The sequence below is a fragment of the Magallana gigas genome, chromosome 10 (assembly GCF_963853765.1).
Source record: "Magallana gigas chromosome 10, xbMagGiga1.1, whole genome shotgun sequence".
In the NCBI taxonomy this organism is placed as follows: Eukaryota; Metazoa; Mollusca; class Bivalvia; order Ostreida; family Ostreidae; genus Magallana; species Magallana gigas.
The window spans coordinates 3542496-3564391 of NC_088862.1; the positions used below are offsets into that span (position 1 = coordinate 3542496).

The 21896-nt window shown below is 34.2% G+C and overlaps 1 protein-coding gene across 4 annotated transcripts; it reads left to right on the forward strand.

The window, feature by feature from the left end:
* Positions 1–47: 47 nt before the first annotated feature.
* On the forward strand, positions 48–21834 carry LOC105342862 (17-beta-hydroxysteroid dehydrogenase type 6). Of its 4 annotated transcripts, none has more exons than XM_020073114.3 (5): positions 48–187; positions 16896–17219; positions 18074–18335; positions 18926–19089; positions 20578–21833. In XM_020073114.3, exons 2-5 carry the CDS (start codon positions 16907–16909, stop codon positions 20787–20789), a joined length of 951 nt encoding a protein of 316 aa, XP_019928673.3. In that variant the 5' UTR covers positions 48–187; positions 16896–16906; the 3' UTR covers positions 20790–21833. The 4 variants fall into 4 exon arrangements, with proteins under 4 accessions (XP_019928673.3, XP_065929923.1, XP_011448232.3 ...); XM_066073851.1 differs by having other exon boundaries at positions 59–204; XM_011449930.4 differs by lacking the exon at positions 48–187 and adding an exon at positions 12375–12607 and having other exon boundaries at positions 20578–21831.
* Positions 21835–21896: the final 62 nt, after the last annotated feature.

A 21896-nucleotide genomic window follows, 5' to 3' on the forward strand; every position in this document is an offset into this window, starting at 1 on the left:
TGATTTGGATTGCGATATAAGAATTAGCGTTTTTTATTCGTTTATAGTATGCAAGAACTGTTAACTACAACCAAAAGATATTAGAAATCTAAACAAAAATTTTGAGGATGTACAACCTTGTTCATTCAACGGAAATATCACAGAGAACTATTTACACGTGTAATCTTATCTAGTTGGCGGTAAATAGGTAGGTCAACTGAGAAGGTGTGTATTCATAAATTAGAACAGGATACATATTATTTATCGCTGTGTTATTCAACAGAGCGTCAATTTCATTTTGACAATCGAATCTAACATTCAATGATTACACTATCATGACTTTACATTTACAATTAAGTCCCCAGTAAACGGCATTACAAAGCGCGGATCTTGAATGGTGGCTGTGCGTGGTGTAAACAAATTACTTTATAATTACGTAATAATACTCTATGGAATTCCACTAGAGTATTTATTGATAGATTAAGAACAAAGTCCGTAAAATATCCTAGGGTAGGGGTAATAATTTCTCTTTAACACTTTTAAGTAGATAAATAACCTCCCTTTTTATTTTTTTATTTTTTTTTGGGGGGGGGGGGGTATGTAACGTTAGATTTATTTACTTTTTTTTTTTTTTTTTTATGTTGACCCTATGTATTTAATTTTTAATATACTTTATATCTTACCCCCCAAAAATAATATTAATATAATAATTCACAGTCATGTAGTGGAAAATCGAGTCGGTCTGGGCGGAACTGTTGAAGGTTTTTTTTTAACTGTTGGGGTTTCGAAAAAAAGAGCTTTCGACATTTTTATTAATGTGTAAATATGGGTAATCCTATGGAGGCGTTCGTGTCTTAATAACAAGTTTGCGCTCAAAATTAGCTGAGTCTAACATTCTTTTATAGCTAATGGCATATACTGTATTCACACAGAAATTAATTCAGTTTTTTATATGTACGTGTGTCATCGATTGATTAATTCATTAAATCTTATATTATATAAACTGACTTTTTAAGTAAGTCCATTCTTTCCGATATTTTCTTCACTAACGTCATAAATGATTAAAGGAAAAATATTCATGTGTGAAATAGATGTATAACAACAGCTTCAAATTCGAGACCATCTTCCATAAAGTTCTCTCTCTCTCTCTCTCTCTCTCTCTCTCTCTCTCTCTCTCTCTCTCTCTCTCTCCGACTCTCTCTCTCTCTCTCCATCAATGGACCGACACCCCTTGGCCGACGATATACAATCGATTTCAAACAGGTGGTAAAATTTCTCTTCTGGATGAAAAGTTTTACGCCTGTCATTGAACAATAGCATTGCAAAAGGTAACGCCCACCGATTCCGAAGAAAACGATTGACTGTGTTCACCCATCAATACACAAACTCAATACAAAATTCGATTTACGTCTCAATGTCATAAATGCACCCAAAATCCCGTCAGCCACGTGACTGATCGAGATAATCTCCCCCCGAAGAAAAGAAAACTTAATTTAAGACTTCGATATTTTCTGTTATTACTTTTCTGGTTGATTAAAAATTAAAAAAACTAGAGCAGAGCTCGTGGCAAAGCCACGAGTAGGTCTTCCGTTGTTGCTGCGAGTTGAAAATGTATGTGTGTGAGAGAGAGAGAGAGAGAGAGAGAGAGAGAGAGAGAGAGAGAGAGAGAGAGAGAGAGAGAGAGAGAGAGAGAGAGAGAGAGAGAGAGAGCTAACTGGTTAATGGAGTAAATTATAGATGACGCAGATGAGTGAACTATCTATCAACAATAGTTATAGTATAAAGTGACAAATCACGGTCTATAGTATGTCCCAAGTTATTGCTTCCATCAATTTTTGATGATTTTTAATAAAAATACACATACCTATGAAAGAAACACAACTGATATTGATGAAAGGGAATATATCCAAGATATCTTCATTGAACAATTTTCACTCATAAAATTTCACAGGAACGAAAACAATTTTCTTACGGAGATTTATAATGGGAAATGTTTACATCTTTCCTCCATTCGGAAGTACTCGGGATACCTCGCGCAATTTTTTAACGTTATCATCTGGGCTTATTAATGGCTGATGCAATGCAAAATCCCTGTAGACTTTCAATATTGGGATGTGTATTGAAACCTGAAGTGGTATAGTGGTATATTTCAACACATATAATCTGGACATTTTTCATATAAGTGGATGAACGTAGTTTGAGCACAAAGGCATTTACTATTATTGAAATATCAAGCAAAAAGTGGTGGAAGAAAAAACTCGGGACATGGTATAGTATATTTTATAAATTTATGAAACTTTGAAGTGTTTTGAAATCCTTTAACCAGGGAACAACGATGTCTATATATAGATCAGAAATAGGATAAGGTAATGTCAACCATCGAAGACTGTACGAATATTTAAGAAACTGTTTTTATTACAAGTGTTACCGTTAATAATCAAATCAAAGTTTGCCGAATCTTCCTGGAATTAAACATAGGTTGTAAATTTATTTCATGGTTACTCAGTGTGAAACATTCTTTACCTTAGACGTTTTACTTTTCCACTAAGCATCCGCCTTCGTTGCCTTTCCTTTACACTACATCTAAATTCATCATGTTCATAAGTGATCATTCGTTCGCATTTCAAAATATTTAATGTCCGTATTCTCGGACTCCATGCTAGGAAATTTAGTTGGATATAAGCTACGTCATTCTTATCCATGTGCATGTTGTCGACGGCGTGCGGCCAAAGAAATTTTCACAATCGTTCTTTAAAGCGCTTTAAAGTTATACAATATAGGATATACATGTAATTTTTCTATACAGACCTTAATTAATTTGTTTGCAAGTTTATAACTAATGATTATTCCGTTATCGGCACGCACCACTTATAATTTACTCAATTCTCTCTCTCTCTCTCTCTCTCTCTCTTCTTTCTCTCATTCAAGTCACGAGCGGCAATGTCTTAACTCCGCCCAGCTACGATCTGATTGGACAAAGGTCAGTCAAAACATTAGGTAGAAACTTTTCTGGAGTAAACCCCTATTAAATGCTTCAATGTACTTCGCTGTAACTTAAACGATCATGTTTTGATAAGCATATATATTTTTTTATTTATTTATATCGATAACTCTTACTGAGACCATTTGCCTTTGTACAAGCAGCACACATAACCTCGGACATCGGGTGTCTCCTGCACTTGGCTGAACCTGTCAATCAAACTCTGTGTATTTGTTTTCATTGGATGGTCAAGCGTATCTTTTTTTTTTTGTCAATAGCCAATGGAAAATTAATGACTTCAATGTAATCGGAATCAGTATTTGATGAAGCATACAATTTAAATGACATAAAATTTACTAATTATATGAAAATTATTAAAACCACTGTTAACGGAAAACAAAGAGTCTTAGAAGTAATTAACACACAGGGATTTGCCTACAATGTACACAGTCATGCAATTACTAGTAATTATTATGGGAATCTTTACGCATGGTATTTAATTCGAACAGATTATAATAATCTATACACTGTACGCCGCTACACATGTACGAAGCGCCGGTAATATATACGAATACTGAGTCAAAAATTTAAATCATTTTTATTTCTTGTTAATTCTTTTCAATACAATGTGAAATTACTTTCAGAAAAAAATTCCGAAGTACTAATTACAACTTTCTTTTTTGTGTAATCATTTCGGTTTTTTCTGAGGTACATGTACATAACATGCTTATTTATGCGCGAATGATACGACATAGGAAAAAAATTATCGGTTGTTCGTAGAACATTTTTATCTTACGAATGTGACTAATTAAATTTTAAATATTTTTCAACATAATCAATGTAAATTATATCAGGTGTATTTACTGTTTGTGTTTTTACATCGTAATCTCTGAAACCAATAAAAATACTAATGTTAGCAGAAAAAACAAATCCCGCCGAATACTGAAAAACCGATTTCAGTTTGCAATCATACGGATTTTATTTTTGGTATTGACTATTGAGTAACGGTAACTTTTTTTCTGGATGATTTTATTATTTATTATTTTATGTAAAAGCACCATTCCAACTGTTACTCAATTACATAACAACTGATGACCTGGGGCTATATATGTTCCGAGCTGTATGCGTTGAAGCGCCACAAGATTCTCGGTCGCACGTGGCGATTGAATTTACACAGACTGACCGAATAAACAAACAGGTGGGAAAGTGAAACAAAATGTTACACATGAGAAGAAGCCACCAAATATGATTTTCAATAGATCTTGATATCGTTTTGACAATTAAAAACATTCAGCGCGAGCTCCTGTCAGCGGGGTGGGAGGGGGGGGGCAGCAATGAGTTCGCTTCTACAAAGAAACGAACGACCATGTAGAAAAACTATACATAAGTGTTTAATATGTGACCGATAGAATCTAATCTAAAGTTGTTTAAAATTCATGTGAATTTTTTTTTTTAAATCATTGAATGCCTCAATTCAGGACATTTTTTTATCGTGCTAGCACCTACCGCAAACATGTTACATGGAACTTTGATTATAAATTGATTTTTAAACTACCTTGTACGCTATCTATATATCAATGCTTAATCAATTGTACAAGTTTAATGAATTTATCTTTTCATCTTAAACAAATATAATAGTTGAAAACATAGTAAAATATAGTTGTGTCCGTGCAAAATATGAAACATGAACGCGTGATAAGGTACATGTAGAAGAACACGAACCGACCGCGGATTACTTGTCCACTCGCGCCGGTTCTCCTCAGCCATGTGCGAGGGATGGTTTACTATTTGTGTGTGTGTTTGTGTGTGTGTGTGTGGGGGGGGGTTGATTAAAGACATTATTTGAGCAGTTTTTAAAATATTTTACATAAACAAACTAACCATTAATTTATGTCTTACGATGTTTACAATATGGAGTAATATCGATCATTAATATTCATTTACACTCAATTGTTCAATTAAATAAATACAAGATGGACAAACTTTTATAGCATTAAATTAAAACAGTTCCTGTTTTTACGGCTATATTAACTCAAACACGTTCATATGCATGTAAGTGTGCGTCGCGGTGTGAGAATCTTGTGTATTAAATAACCGCTTAATTACCGCTAGGTAGTGCAGCCGTGGCTGATCTCATCGGCCGTGGGCGAAGGGTATATTACGTAAAGGTACATGTACAACGCACAGACAGGCACAGCTCAGAACCCAGGAAGATTTGAAAAGTTTGCAGTATAATGACCATACTCTATCAAATAGAAGTTATTTATTTCAAACTTAAAACCCACAATTGATCTGTGTCTATTATTGCTTTAGATTGAGTATGACATTGCTTTTATTAATTAACTGAACGATTTCTTAATTGACACCCAATCGTTTAATCCATAAAAAAATTATGTGTAATCAAAACGAAACCAATTCTTGAGTTCGCGGCTAAATAAACTCGTACATGTATATGAGAGACACAGCTCTCGTGTATTAGATAACCGCTGACCGCTAGGTAGTCCAGCCGCGAGCATGGTGACCGAGTTTCTCGGCCGCGGGCGAGGGAGAGCTTACGTAATGGTACACACACACACAGCTCTGATTCAGGTAGATTTTAAATGCATGGAGTTAATAAATAAAATGTAATGCATAGAGTTTTTTTAATTCCATATTTTGTTGTTTAATAGAAAAGAAAAAGAATGTTTTGTTTTCCAATTGCCGTTTTTAATGATTGTGCACTATAAGAACTTAACAACAATGACTTAAACTCCTAAAAAAAAAAAAGCATGTACTCCAACAATAAAAAAATTCTTATAAATTAATGCCTCCTGTATAAACCAGCATACTTTCTGTGGCAACTTTATGCCAGTTGTACGCACAAAGACTTTCGTTAACTTGTCAAATGAAAACAGGTACATGTCAACATGTAAAGCTTTTTACACTCATACTACACAAATCACTTACAAAAAAAATATTGTTACGACCTTTATGAGATCCCAACAAACAACTTTTCCAGCGACAGCCATATCAAAATCCTAACCGTTTTTGAGTTATCAAGCAAAAACTTTTAGGGGCTGTCGGCCCTTAATTTAAGGGGCCAGCCCTTTTTTATTGGTGTCAAATGAAAGCCCTTGATATTCTGCACAACTTTTATTCTACATGTTTTAACAAATTATTTTTTGTTTAAAAGATACAAAGGAAAATATGACTAAATTTTCGCACTCTTCCGAATCCTGTTTTTTAACCCCCTACCTTTTCCTAAATAAGGAACGAAATCCAAAAACAAAAACCGATGTATACAACTTCAATGTCTTTGCTATCCAAATTCGTTGGATTCCCATTCCCTGCTATCATAGTCTCGGAGCCTTTGTCTGGAAACCAAAGGCCCTAAAAACATTTAAAAGGGGAATAACTCGTTAACGTAAAGGGAATTCTAACTTTTATGAATTGATGAAGATAGTGTTTTGTAAAGTCCATTAGCCCTGAAAATTTGAGCAGAAACCGTTCAGAAACTAGAGCAGAGCTCGTGGCAAAGCCACGAGTAGGTCTTCCGTTGTTGCTGCGAGTTAAAAATATATGTGATGTGGTGTCAAACGATTATAATTACTAAACTTTCAGTTCTGTTTTTGTTATAAAAACGTGTTGTGATTGAAAGCCTGCATATACAACGTGTATTGAAAAAGAAAATAAGAAAATGTTTTAGGAAAACTATTTGTCGCACACAGTTTATGTAATCGTAACAAACATTATTTAAAAAATGAGATATTTATTGGCGAATTACATTTTCAGAGGGTAGCAAGCATTGTTGTAAACAGTATGTACTCATGGGTCATGTCAGGAATTGTGGGGTTTTTTTTAAAACCGAACCCGTTTACAAAACACGTAACCTTTTCTCTAAGATAACTTCTTTATCTAAATATTTCTAAATTTTTGAAAACAGTGTACAATTTAGAATTGTTGCGTGCTGACAAAATTTACAGACCCTGAAACTTACTACTACACCAAAAAAGCGTGCGACTTACGTGCAAGAAACGTTTCGCGTTAACCGTTTAGGTTTCGTGTGAATCGTGAAGCGTTTCGTGTAAACCGTTTAGCGTTTCGGACAAAGCGTGCAGAGTTTCGGACAAAGCGTGTGAATCGCTTCGAGCAAAGCGTGCGAGAACCATGTGAAACGTTAATCAGATTTTATTCGGAACTCTCTGACAATTTGTTTCATAATGGCGCCCGTGTTTTACATTACATGTACCTTAAACTGTTTGTAATTGGCAAAACTCTTTTGTAGGTATTTTCATGAAATAAAATCTAGAGGAAATTATATACTTATCTTTTTACAACGAATATTTGCCAGAATCGAATAATTTTTAGAAAAATTACTAGTGGAAGACGAAGTTGAGGTTTTAAAAAATCCTAGCTAGGTAATTATAAAACAGAAATAAATATTCTATCAGTGCGTGAAGTTGTTTGCCATTTGCACGATTATTTACCGAATTGTTTACAAATTAAAAATGTGACCCAGATATGAGCTGCCGGAAGTTCAAAGCAGAAAAAACGAAAATGTGAAAACAATTAAGCCTTACTATGAAAATAAGTTTGTTATTGATCCCTATTTAGTGGATAATAAGTAAATATAATTCATTTAAAAAGATAATGCATCATATCAAATAATAATGGAGCTTTGAATGAAATTACGACTTCAAATAGAACCACGTGTAGTTTTCCTAGTTTCGGTTCATTGCGACAGAAGTATTATTTGGCTTCATATATTGATAGATATACGGGAAAAACAAAGGAAAATGGCATCTACTTATCATCAATTACTATTATAAAGTGTTTTTATGATAATTCAATATTATAAAGTAACGCAAATGAAAACTGTTCAAGTCCAGTTTTAATTTGACGGGAAAACGGTATGATAAAAATAACGATCATATTATTTGTTTAAAGGACATATTCCCATTATTGTTTTTTCCTTCTTCATTTATTCTCTATTAAAATGTACCTCTAGTATATTTTTGAAATTAATTCGCCTCAAAATATTCGGTCAGAAGTGATAAAGGGCGCTTAATTCGATACTGGGAAACGAATTCAAAACTAGGAAAATGGAGGGGGTGTTGAAATTACTTCCTTTATATTTTTGGAAGTTTGATACTACAGTTTAGAAGGACAAAGAAACGCGATTTAAACATAAAAAAATAATTATTTGGGATTCCGATAATAATAGTTGCATGCACGAAGAAACCGCATACTGATTCGTTACCGGTAAAATGACTGTACAATATTAAAATTCGCTATACATAAAAAATATTAAATACAATTAGCAAAACATGATTTCTGTTGGAACAAGCCTTAATCAACTTTAACTTACACGAGCATGTTTTGATAAGCATGTATTTTTTTTTTTTTTTACATCGATAACTCTTACTAAGACCATTCGGCTTTGTACAAGCGGCACACATAAACACATAACCTCGGACATCGGGTGAGACCTGCACCTGGCTGAACCTGTCAATCCAACTCTGTGTATTTGTTTTCATTGGATGGTCAAGCGTCTCTTTTTTTGTCAATAGCCAATGGAAAAATTAATGACTTCAAGGTAGTCGGAATCAGTATTTGATGAAGCACACAATTAAATGATAGAAAATTTATTAATTATTTGAACAAAATTAAATGTAAACATAGAAAGAAAACATACTGATCATTTCTATGAATTGCGATAAGTAAGTTCTTTGGAATCCCGATTATAGATATTTTTACAAGTAATTATTATAATTATTTAAACCACTGTTAACGGAAAACAAGAGGTCTTAGAAGTAATTAATTCACAGGGATTTGCCTACAATGTACACAGTCATGCAATTAATTATTATGGGAATCTTTACGTATGGTACTTAATTCAAATAGATCATGATAATCTATACAATGTACGCCGTTATACATGTACATGTAAGGGTCGCACGTGGCGATTGAATTAACACAGACTGACCGAATAAACAAACGGGTGGGAAAGTGAAACAAAATGTTACACATAAGGCGAAGCCACCAAAAATGATTTTCGACAGATCTTGATATCGTTTCGCCAAAATAAAAAAATACAGCGCGAGCTCCGGTCAGCGGGGCGGGAGGAGGGGGGGGGGGCAGCAATGAGTTCGCTTCCACAATAAAACGAACATGTAAAAAAACTACAGAAGTGATTAATATGTGACCGATAGCACTAATCTAAAGTTGTTTAAAACTCATGTGAATATTCTTTTAAATAATCATCGAATGCCTCAACTCAGGACATTCTTTTATCGTGCTAGCACCAACCGCAAATATGTAACATGGAACTTTGATTATAATTTGATTTGATTTTTAAACTACCTTGTACGCTATCGTATACATCAATGCTTAATCAACTGTACACGTAAAATAAATTTATCGTTTCAACAGTTGAAAACATAATAAAATATAGTTGTGTCCGTGCAAAATATGAAACATGAACGCGTGATAAGGTACATGTAGAAGATCACGAACCGACCGCGGATCACTTGTCCACTCGCGCCGGATCTCCTCAGCCATGTGCGATGGATGATCATCATTTAAATGTTTAATATTTAGGGTTTGTTGTTGTTGATTTAAAGCATTATTTGTACAGTTTATAAAATATTTTACATAAACAAACCAACCATTAATTCATGTCTGACGATGTTTCCGATTTGGAGTAATATCGTTCATTAATATTCATTTACACTCGAATTTAATTAAAAAAATACAAAATGGACAAACTTTGATAACATAAAATTAAAACAGTTCTTGTATTTACGGCTATATTAACTCAAACACGTTCATATGCATGGAAGTGTGAGTCTCGGTGTGCGAATCTTGTGTATTAAATAACCGCTATGTAGTGCAGCCGTGGCCGAGATCCTCGGCCGTGGGCGAACGATAGATTACGTAAAGGTACAACGCACAGACCCGCACAGCTCAGAACCCAGGAAGCTTTGAAAAGATTGCAGTATAATGACCTTACTCTATCAAATAGAAGTTATTTATTTTAAACTTAAAACCCACAATTGATCTATGTCTATTATTGCTTTAGATTGAAAATGACATTCCTTTATTAATTAACTGAACGATTTCTTAATTGACACCCAATCGTTTAATCCATAAAAAAATATGTATAATAAAAACGAAAACAATTCTTGAGTTTGCGAATAAATAAAGTCATATATGAGAGACGCAACTCTCGTGTATTAGATAACCGCTGATCGCTAGGTAGTCCAGCCACGACCATGGTGACCGATTTTCTCGGCCGCGGGCGAGGGAGAGTTTACGTAATGGTACACACACACAGCTCTGATTCAAGGTAGATTTTAAATGCATGGAGTTAATAACTAAAATGTAATGCATAGCTTTTTTTTAATTCCATATTTTGTGGTTTACTAGAAAAGAAAAACAATGATTTGTTTTCCAAATCCCGTTTTTTGAGGATTGTGCATTATAAGAACTTAACAACAATGACTTAAACTCCTAAAATAAAGCACGTATTCTAAAAAAAAAAAATTCTTATGAATTAATGCCGTTTGTATAAACCAGCATACATTTTTTGCGGTAACTTTATGCCAGTTGTACGCGCAAAGACTTTCGATAACTTGTCAAATGAAAACAGGTACATGTTAACATGTTAAGCTTTTTACACTCATACTACACAAATCTCATACAAAATAACATTGTAACGACCTTTATGAGATCCCAACAAACAACTTTTCCAGCGACAGCCATATCAAAATCCTAACCGTTTTTGAGTTATTAAGCAAAAACTTTTAGGGGCCATTGGCCCTTAATTTAAGGGACCAGCCCTTTTTCATTGGTGTCAAATGAAAGCCCTTGATATTCTGTACAACTTTTATTCTACATGTCTTAACAAAATATTTTTTGTTTAAAAGATATAAAGGAAAACATGTCTAAATTTTTGCACTTTTTTTAATCCTGTTTTTTGACCCCCTACCTTTTCCTAAATAAAAAACGTAATCTAAAAACAAAAACCGATGTGCACCACTACAATGTCTCTGCTATTCAAATTCGTTGGATTCCCATTCCCTGCTATCATAGTCTCAGAGCCTTTGTCTGGAAACAAAAGGCCCTAAAAAATTTTAAAAGGGGAATAACTCTTTAACGGAAAGGGGATTCTAAATTTTATGAATTGCTTAAGATAGTGTTTTGTAAAGTACATTAGCCCTGAAAATTTGAGCAAAAACCGTTCAGAAATGAGCAAAATATGAAGCCTCAAAGTTCGCGTCTAGGAAACAAAAAAAAAAAAAGAAAAATAAGAAAAATCTTAACCCGCACAATAATAGAAAGGTCTTCCGTTGGAAACGGAAGACCTTAATGAGCACGATATGAAGCCTCAAAGTTCGCGTCTAGGAAGAAAAAAAAAAAAAAGAAAAATAAGAATAATCTTAACCCGCACAATAATAGAAAGGTCTTCCGTTGGAAACGGAAGACCTTAAAAAGACGTGTGTGTATCATATAAGACACTTAGTCTAGACATTTAATATCAATAAACTAACAGGTAGTTACTTATATATTATACGAATTGCAAAATTATCTCTCTCTCTCTCTCTCTGTCTCTCTCTCTCTCTCTCGTAATGGCTACAAAAGATTGCTTTTAAAATTGCAAGTTTTACGTTAATCACCTATTTTACTCAATTGTAAAATATTTGCTTTGTCCAAAATGCAATGCAAAATAAAATGTACGACTTTGAATTTTACTTTTGCATGTTTCAGTTTTTCGTTTTAGAGGGGTAAGCTACGATCTTCGTCTTCTTCGATCTTCTGCATTTGTTGCTATGTTCGCAGCTTGTTGAGGGGACTGGGATATGCGCGGGGCATGGAAAACATATACGGAGAAAATATCGGTATTTAGCTTGTGCCCACATTTCGAGGGTCCGCAGCCCTGGTTGTGTTGTTTAGAAGATGAGCGGCTCTGAAAGCATTGTTACAAGTGTTGTTTTCCTCGTAATAGAAGAAATGGGCGTGTCTTATGTAACAATTGACGTTCGATACAAAGATTAGGACATTCCATTCAAACGAAAATTGTTACCACTTCAATGCTCTTCATTGTAAGAAAGCGCAATTACACATTAATTTAAAAATGACTTATGGAAAAAGATATTATGTACGGGTAGCACTGTGGTAAATAAGCACATTCGCATCTCTGCGATCCGAGTAGGATCCCCGTGATCAGTAGGGGTTGTACGTGAGAGGGTATGGTAGTCGCCCGCTCGGACACGTGGGTTTTCTCCGGGTACTCTGGCTTCCTTTCAATTTTATACACCGAGTGGGCTAGAAAACGTCTTCAGTTTCTTATACATTCCAGTGGGTGAACACAGTCAATCGTTTTTGCTTTCTTCGGGATCGGTGGGCGTTACCTTTTGCAATGCTATTGTTCAATGACGCGTAGAACTTTTCATCCAGAAGAGAAATTTTACCACCTGTTTGAAATCGATTGTAAAAAGAGCAGTGCGCGTAAATAACCAGTGAGTCACTCGTGTCGTTGTGTCTGGCCGTTTTGTATATATAGGTACAATTCACATTATCAATGCATGTCACAAAGGTGATATTCAGCATAAAACGTATTTGATGTAAACGAGTAAACAACTTGACAGGTGTGCAAACTCTTGACAGGTGAGTGAACATTAATTAGTGTAGTCTAATTAATATAATTGGGTCTCCGCGGCTTGATGTTTAACACGCTAAGGTCAAATCTGAAAAATATTCATTCATTCATTCAATGGTCAACCTTTTAAAAACTACTGGGGTCACCTAAGTGTCAGCAATATAATGTGTTGGACATGTAGTACGATGAAATGTGATTTTTACAATTCATGTAATTTGAGACACGTTCTATTTTTAGCTCACCTGAGCTGAAAGCTCAAGTGAACGTTACTGATCACTTTTTGTCCGGCGTCCGTCTGTCTGTCTGTCTGTCTGTAAACTTTTTCATTTTCGACTTCTTCTCCAGGGCTGCGTTTTACAAAGGAACTTACGACTTACGACCACATTAATGAATGCTAATTAATCCCTAACAAATCAACGCTTTATTCAAATGGCTGTAAAGTATATTATGTAAAATAAAATAATTTTAAATAAATGGTTTTAGTTTTAAAAAAAAATATTCTATGAGACTGAAAACATTTACGACTTTGTTGTAAGTTATTTTGTAAAACGCAGTCCAGAACCGCTGGGCCAATTTCAACTAAACTTGGCACAAAGCATCATTGGGTAAAAGGGATTCAAGTTTGTTTAAATGAAGGACCACGCTCTCTTTCAAGGGCAGATAATTAGGATTCACTGAAAATTTGTTGATATTTTTCAAAAATCTTCTTCTCAGAAACCATTTGACCAGAAAAGCTGAAACTTGTGTGGAAGCATCCTCAGATAGTGTTTATTCACGTTTGTTAAATAATGGTCCCTGGTGGGGCCACAATGGGGGGGGGGTCAAAGTTTTACATAAAATATATAGAGTAGATCTTTAAAAATCTTCTCAGAAACCAATCAGGAAGAAAAGCTGAAATTTGTGTGGAAGCTTCCTCATGTAGTGTTAAGATTGTGAAAATCATGACCCCCAGGGGTTGGGTGGGGCCACAATGGGGGATGGATCTACTTTAACATAGGAATATATTGTGTTAATCTTTCAAAAGATTTTCTTCTCAAAAACAATTGGCCAGAAAAGCTGAAACTTGTGTGGGGATAAGGTGGGGCCACAATGGGGATCAAAGTTTTAGATTGGAATATATAGAGTAAAAATTTAAAAATCTTTTTCTGAAACTTGGGTGGAAGCATCCTTATGTAGTGTAGATACGTAAAATTTGTGAAAATCATGACTCTGGGGGAGGGTGGACCCACAATGAGGGGGGGTCGAACTTTTACATAGGAATATAGTGAAAATCTTTTAAAATCTTTATCTCAGAAACTAATCAGCCAGGAAAGCTGAAACTTGTGTGGAAGCATCCTTATGTTGTGTAGATACAAATTTGTGAAAATCATGACTCCGGGGGGAAGGTGGAGCCACAATGGAAAGGGGTCGAACTTTTACATAGGAATATAACGTGTAAATCTCTTAATTTTTTTTTCTCAGAAACTAATCAGCCAGGAAAGCTGAAACTTGTGTGAAAGCATTCTCAGGTAGGATAGATTCAAGTTTGTTCAAATCATGGTCCCCCGGGGGGGAGGGGGGGGTGCAAAAATTTACATTGGAATATAAATAGAAAAAAATTAAATAATTTTTTGTCTAAAAACCATTTGCCCAGAAAAGCTGAAAGTAACCTCAGATAAGGTAGATTTAAATTCTTTCAAATTAAAATCTTGAGGAGTAGGGTAGGGCCACATTGGGATTCCAATTTTACAGTGGAAAATATTTTAATTATTCACAAAAAATGAAATGTTATCATATATGGTTTTACTTATATGTAAGCATTTTGACATATTGCTGATTCTTTCAAATTGTTTAGACTTTGGCCCTTGGACGATTCTTGGGCTTCACAAGGGGTTCAGAGTTTGATGTAGGTTTAAATCCTTTATATATCTTTTATATAAACAATTGTTTAGGATTTTTTGAGAACTGCAATGCTCAACGGGTGACATGACTATAAAACCATCCTTTTAGAAAAGGGACTTGATTATAAACATAAGAGTATCCAGGGTAAAAAATACAGGATCTAGATGATTGTATTATACTACATTGCCAAGATTTGAAGAATGACTGTTAAGCTGATTTTATCATACCTATTGTTGCTCAGGCGAGCGATGTGGCCCATGGGCCTCTTGTTTTTCTTTTTTAATACAGAAATCCATAAAGCATAAATCGTACTCTAAACTTTGCATTTAAACTACACTGCTTTTTAAAACTGCAATAACGCAGGTAATATAATATCTTGGTATTTTTAGTCAGTCAAAATAAAATTTAACGTCAAACTAATTGCAACAAAATATTTTTTGTGTATGAATTTTGAATTAGAAATTATGTTAGAACAACATAGTAAAAATCACCAATTAATGCAAGCACGAATTTAAGCAATCGTAAAATAGGTGGATGGGAATATTCGGACAATTTTGAGAAGCTAAAAGAAAATTTAATTACTTCACTAAATCTTAAGATTTCTAGATTAATTGGTTTTGAAAAAAGGGTGTCGGACGCAAGTGTTTCTGGATAATTAATCGGACAAAATTACTCTTTGAATCCCCTCTCTCGCGGAGGGTGATTTTTGGATCCACGCATGAATAATTACAATAGGCGAAAAGGAGCAATATGGCTTCATGGCTCACATGGATATTAAGGAGAATAAAAACGTACAAGAAATGATTGGCGGAGAGGTTTAAATTTCTAATGTTACGAGCAAAGTATTTTTCTGTATTGCATGCTATATAAAGTGCAAGTCAAGAGGAACGCTACGACTATTTTTTATGAGAAAATACGTTTAAATTGTAATCAGGCAAAACAATTACTTGATGGATTAGCACATTCCATCATTTATCGTTTTCATACAACAGGCGTTATTAAAGCGGCATAAAAATGCACAATTAGTGTAAAACAAAAATATCACACAGCATGATGTCTCATGATAATGCGAGAAGTAAACCATTGCTAAAAGACCTTTGACTTTCGGTAAGACATAACTATCTATTTCTACAATCAAAACAATTTGAAAATGATGTTGGTTTCGAGTGAAATATGAATAGATTGCATTGTCTTAGCTCATAAGCCTTGTTATCTTGTTGATTTGATTGAGAGCCATGGCTTAGTCCTCAATTGGTTTTCAAAGGTCCACGAGACCCGCCTATTACCAATACGCGCGGTGTTAAAATTTGTCTGCACGGCCTCGGTGTGTTATAGAACCGACGACATCCAAAATAAGCATTCAGTGCTTATTTTTATAATTAATGTGATGGTGATAATTATTTGTATATCAATTTTTGTATCGTCGAATTTTTGTATCGTCGATTTAAAACCATTCAATATATAGTATATTTAGAACCATTTTAACCAGACCTTGGACTTTCTCTTAGATGTAACTAATATCTATTTCTTGCATAGAAACAAGTTAGAAATGATGCTGGTTTGAAGGAAAATATACACAGATTGCGTTATCTTAGAACCATTTGAACAAGGCCAATGACTTTCAGTAGGATGTAATATCTTTTTCTTGCGTCAAAACAAGTTAAAATGACGCTGGTTCCAAGCGAAATATATACCGACTGCGTAGTTTTTACTCATGAGCCAGACATATCTTGTTGATTTCAAAGAGCCATGGCTGAATGGCCAGCCATGAAATAGACATGCCTACGTCACATTGCCGATTGACACAACTATCCAAAGTCCAAGCTCTTGTTAAAATGGTTCTAGCTCAAAAGCCAAACAAATCTTGTTGATTTCAAAGAGCCATGGCTGAATGGCCTACAATAAAATAGAGAGGCCTACGACAAATTGCTGTTGAAAATAACTTCCCAAAGTCCAAGCTCTTGTTAAAATGGTACATATATATATATATATATATATATATATATATATATATATATATATATATATATATATATATATATATATATACGCTCTTTGTCTGGATATGAATAAAACATGGAACGGCCATAAAACACGCAAGTTAGTGCGCTACATATTGTGCCAAAAACTTTTCGGGGGAAAACTGTTTTGAGAAAAGATGGATATAATTTAACAATACTTTTTGAAAAGTGCATATTGAATTGGTTCGTTAAGTTTCAACATTTCATGAAATCTAACAACAATAAATCTGTTCAAAACGCATGATGACGTTAAATTGCGCGCATATGCCGTGATCAGGTTTGACGTGTGTTATTGAACATGCATTAAACGTCACAGATTTCCAATGCAAACAATTGGAATATATACTGAATTTAAACATCTATTTTTAGGATGTATATTTTTGTATAATTACAGGCACAGCCGCTATGTTCCTATCACTAGGTGTCGCTGTAATTGTTGTGTTTCTTACACTGAAGTGGACGTTAAGTCGCCTAAGGATCAAACAGAAAAACAGTGACCTTTACGTACTTATAACCGGATGTGACACCGGGTTTGGCCTCCTAGCGGCAAAGTCTTTTGCCGAAAGGGGAATAAATGTGTTTGCCGCCTATCTGAAGGAGTTTGGTGCAGATACGGAATTAAACCAGCGCTTGATTCCGATACAACTTGACGTCACTAAGGAAGATAATATAAAGAATGCTGTCAAGACGGTCTCCAACAAGTTGCCCCCAAACTTTGGTATACAATCTTTATAACTATCTTACATGTATTTTCAAATCATTTGATCAAACTTGTTTTTGATCCATTTGCCTTTAGAAATTAAATACTGTGTTTACTAATTCTTTCAAACATTTGACATTTAATGAAAGAGATGAAGTTCGCGTATTATATGTCATGAAAAAAGTCTAGACTAATAATTTTGTATTTGTTCAAACATGCTTAAGAGGGTAATACACTGTATCAATTAATCAAAAGTTTTAAATGCACGCAGTACTAGTAAATAAAAATTTTACGAAGGTTGCTTGTGTTGCGCTATTTTCTATCCAGAGTTGTCGTTCCTTCAACGCCCCCATCTGGTAAGAGAATGACGTTGCATGTCATAAAATGTAATGCTTTCAACATTTTCGTAACGTAAATGTTGTAAACTTACCCACCAAGAAAATTTAAAATTTATCATATATGACACAATTATAAGTCGCGACTTGTCTTTGGTTATGATGACCTTTGGGCTTTTGCTGATAATTTTTAACGTTCGATGAAAGAATTCAAATATCTTCCCCAGAAACAATTTCCAAGATATGTGAAACATATTTCTACTGTATTGCAAAATTACTGCGTTGGACGGATAACAATGTAAAATAGTTGTGCGAGAGTGTTCGATTAGTTTATCTTGTATATGCATGTATGTGTGTACCTGGATCGATCCATGTTGTTGATTTGTATTTAAAAAAGGATCAATGCGCAGGATTTTTTTATTATTATAAGTCCACTACTATCCTCTATTAAGAAAGTCCGTTCATTGAAATAATATGTTTTATAATCATAAGATCCTGGGTGTAAGTATACATGTTTATTTCTCGAACTTTTTATAGGACTTTGGGCAGTAATCAACAATGCAGGCGTGTCTCTACATACGGGTCTCTGCGAATCTCAAACGGTGGAGAACTTTAACGATTGCCTCAAAGTGAACTTGTTTGGACAGGTCTTAATCATTAAACATTTTCTTCCGCTACTGCGGAAATCCTCGGGACGTATTATCAACACGGCAAGCATAGCGGGAAGATTCGCTTTTCCATTTTCATCTCCGTATGTCGTTTCTAAATTTGCTGTGGAAGGTTACTCAGAATGTCTAAGGTAGCGTGCCAGCTTCTTCTTCTTCCTCTTCTTCTTCTTTACTTTGAAGAATAATAAACTGTATACCTTGTACATGTGTATATATATGAAGGTGTTTTTTGCAAATCGCAAACTTTGCAGAATTTAACATTGAAATTAATCAATCATAGAACACATTTGCAATAAATGCATTTGTGCGTAAAAGTTTATGCCCTTTGTCAAGTTAGATTGGGTTTTCTTTTTGGATAATTTCCTGTGTCGAAGGAGTCATGGCTGTATTATCTAATATATATCCCACTTTTTTCTCAGCTTTGTTTAGTTCTATACTTTCCAGTGTCTTTGTTTGTGATAACACTACGAAACGATTTTGTATTGTATAGTCCAATACATTTCACCAATGACTATTTATATATTTTGTCGTACAATTACTAAAAATTATATAAATAGCAGAATTAAAGAATCATTTTTTTAATATTTTGAGATGATTACGACCAGGCATGATCAAATCTATGGCAAAGCCTTTTGGGCTTCATTGGATTTGATCTCCCCCAACCGTATTTTATCATCTCATTATACCCAAAGAAGGATTACTTATTCCTTAAACTTTGCAGACGCGAGTTGTATGTACAGGGTGTGTCGGTACACGTGGTGGAGCCCGGGGTCTTCGACACGGGGATGCTGAACCGCGCCAAACCCACCGAGTTCTTCCAGAAGTCATTCGATACACTCCCGGATAATGTCAAGGACTATTATGGCAGAGATTACGTACAAAAATGTAAGATTATTTCTGGACAAAGTTCACTGTAATCAAGCATGCCTGAAAAGTCTTTCCATTCTTTAGATCAGAGATTACATACAAGATAGACACACTTAAGATGTATACTGCTCGTGCAGATTGATGTTGTGAAAAATGTAAGAATTTTTCAAAAATTGATTTAAATCTTTTTAAAATAAGGAACTATATTTATGATGCGGATTCATTGATCTTATTGGGTCAACATCTCTTTCGGTTCTAGCGATGGCATTGAGGGGTTGATTTTGAGAAACAACTGAATTATCAAAATTACTACCATAATTTTATAGTTTATTATCATTTTAAACACTGCAAAATGCCTTTTTACCATTCTTTGTTTTAAAAAATCAAAGTAAGCTTACAAATTGAAATCGATTTTCAACGGCGATATTGTTTTTCAAAAAAGATAGGGCCTACTGAATAAAATATTCGTACATGTATGGCATTTCTCACCAAAATTCAATCGATTATCTCATCTTCCTATCAGCTCGATTTCATACTGTATGCAGAGAAATTTTCGCCCCATTTAATTTTTACTGTCTTCGTCAACGAGCGATTTCAAAAGGAAGCTTATTAACAAATGCAAATTGAATTTATTTCTCTTTTATCCTTACTGTCATCGTCGCAAACCACGGCCAATATATATATGTACGATCCTCTCCCATCTGGAGGTCGCGGGCTCCAAACTGTGGTTTGAGACGATACCCGGCCGTGTAAGAGCAAAGAACTATATATGATAAGAGTTAAATTTAGCCCCCATAATTCGACATTTTTAAAAGTATTTCGGGTACAATAAAATGTTAAGTTTAATTTAGAAGAGTTAATGTAGAATATAATTTTTCACCTATTTATTTGATTTATTTGCACTCACTGACAGTATATGACGTCAGAAGTGACGCTATTTCTAAAATTCAATCAAAATCGGTCAAAAATGGACATTTTTGTTATCTTTTTATAAATGGGAAATAATGCTTGAACAAGGAAAAGTTTTTTGTCACTTATTAGTTTTGGCTAGATACATCTCTGATTAAAATATTTTCTTTGTTCAAGCATGCGCTCTATGTTTTCTGAAAGAAAAACTGCTTGAAAACAAGGTATTTTATGCTAAAAATGCAAAAATGGCGGGAAAAGGTTGTCTATACGATGTTATATTTCTAAATTGTGGGCAGTTGAATCAAAATGAATATTATGTAAAAACATCACATATATATCGGTACAAAGAAAACAAAGAATTACAGTAAAATGATGATGTTCATTTTAGGGGGCCATTCTAGGCCCTTATCATATATAGTCCTTTAAAACGGGTAAAACCATTTACAAACGTGAGCGAAAATTACTCCGCGACGAAAAAAAACCTCTTAATAATTGCAGTGTTTCTTGTCAGGTGGTTTTGTTCAATGTCGCTATTTCAAATAATCCTAAAACGTCAATGATGACTTGCAATGAGTATTATTTATATATTTCTTGCAGTGTCTAAAGGGCTGTCCAAATTCAAGGGGAGCAAGGACTTTGGTCAGGTGACGGAGGCTTATTACCACGCGGTGACGGGGCGGTACCCCCAAGCCTATTACAGGGTGGGCTGGGACGCCAAGACTGTGTTCACTCTCCTCATCAACCTCCCCACGGGGGTCACGGACTATTTGATTGCGCGGAGTCAGACCAAACCGGCTGGCGCAAGATAATGTCACTAGCATAAGTATGCAAAAGATTCAGACGTCAATCCACTTAGTGCATGGAAATATATAAATGGAACATTGCAACCTCGGAAAATACTTATGTCACGCATCTACTAGAAGAAGTAATTTTACACACGCAAGGTTTCCTCTTTTTAGATAATTTTCCTCTTTTTAGATAATTTTTCTTGATTCTTTATTTCCAATTAAACCTGTTAATACTTGTGTCACGCACCTACTAGAAGAAGTACTTTTACACACGCAGGGTTTCCTCTTTTTAGATAATTTTTCTTGATTCTTTATTTCCAATTAAACCTGTTACCACCCAAAAATTCAGGGTTCATAACCAGACTATTTTTGGAGTTATACTATTTTGATATTTTATTTTAACACCATGCAAAATCCACTTGAATGCTTGTTAATAAAGTCGTAGTATATAAATATATATCCAAATAGAAAAATATCATATAACATGAAAATATAAATTTGAAATCATGTAGTGGAAATCTTCACATTCCGGAGATAAGAAAAAAAATAGAAAATAATGAAAGATAGGTCGCGTCTGACCTTAACCCCAAAAGTTAACGATGCACATGTTTACCTAGTGTACATGATGTATATTATAGTACAAGTACTTGCTAGTTAATCACATTTACATGACACTGTATTACATGTAACACCGTTTTTAATATATCACTGTATATATTTACTATCTAGTGTATCATATGGCACAATTTAACAAAATAAAGGAATTGAACGAAAATCATTTTTTTTCTATAGTAAACGCAAGTTTTTTCGGATTCAGTATGATTTTCTTTATGTTTAGTTAAATAGCCATACAATCGCGGGTTGTTGTTATTTGATTTATCACAATGCATATACTTTTTTTTACTTAGTTTGATAGATTTGGAATCAATGCATAGTTTTATGAGTTGTTGACATATTCTTGTAGAAAAAGGTATTTAGCAAACACGAATATTTTATGACGTTGTATTTAATGAATTGATGAAATTCAACATATAATCTGTCAAATTTTTTTTCATTTTAAATCAAATATTAACAGAAGTATATTATATGTGTATATTGCCTGTATTAATAAAACATTTCTTAGGGTTT

Bases quoted from the DNA above. Each gene is read 5' to 3' on its own strand.
- LOC105342862 (XM_020073114.3), top strand. From the start codon at position 16,907: ATGTTCCTATCACTAGGTGTCGCTGTAATTGTTGTGTTTCTTACACTG. The intron at 17,220-18,073 runs GTATACAATCTT...AACTTTTTATAG, and splicing joins CAAGTTGCCCCCAAACTTTG to GACTTTGGGCAGTAATCAAC. The intron at 19,090-20,577 runs GTAAGATTATTT...TATTTCTTGCAG, and splicing joins CAGAGATTACGTACAAAAAT to TGTCTAAAGGGCTGTCCAAA.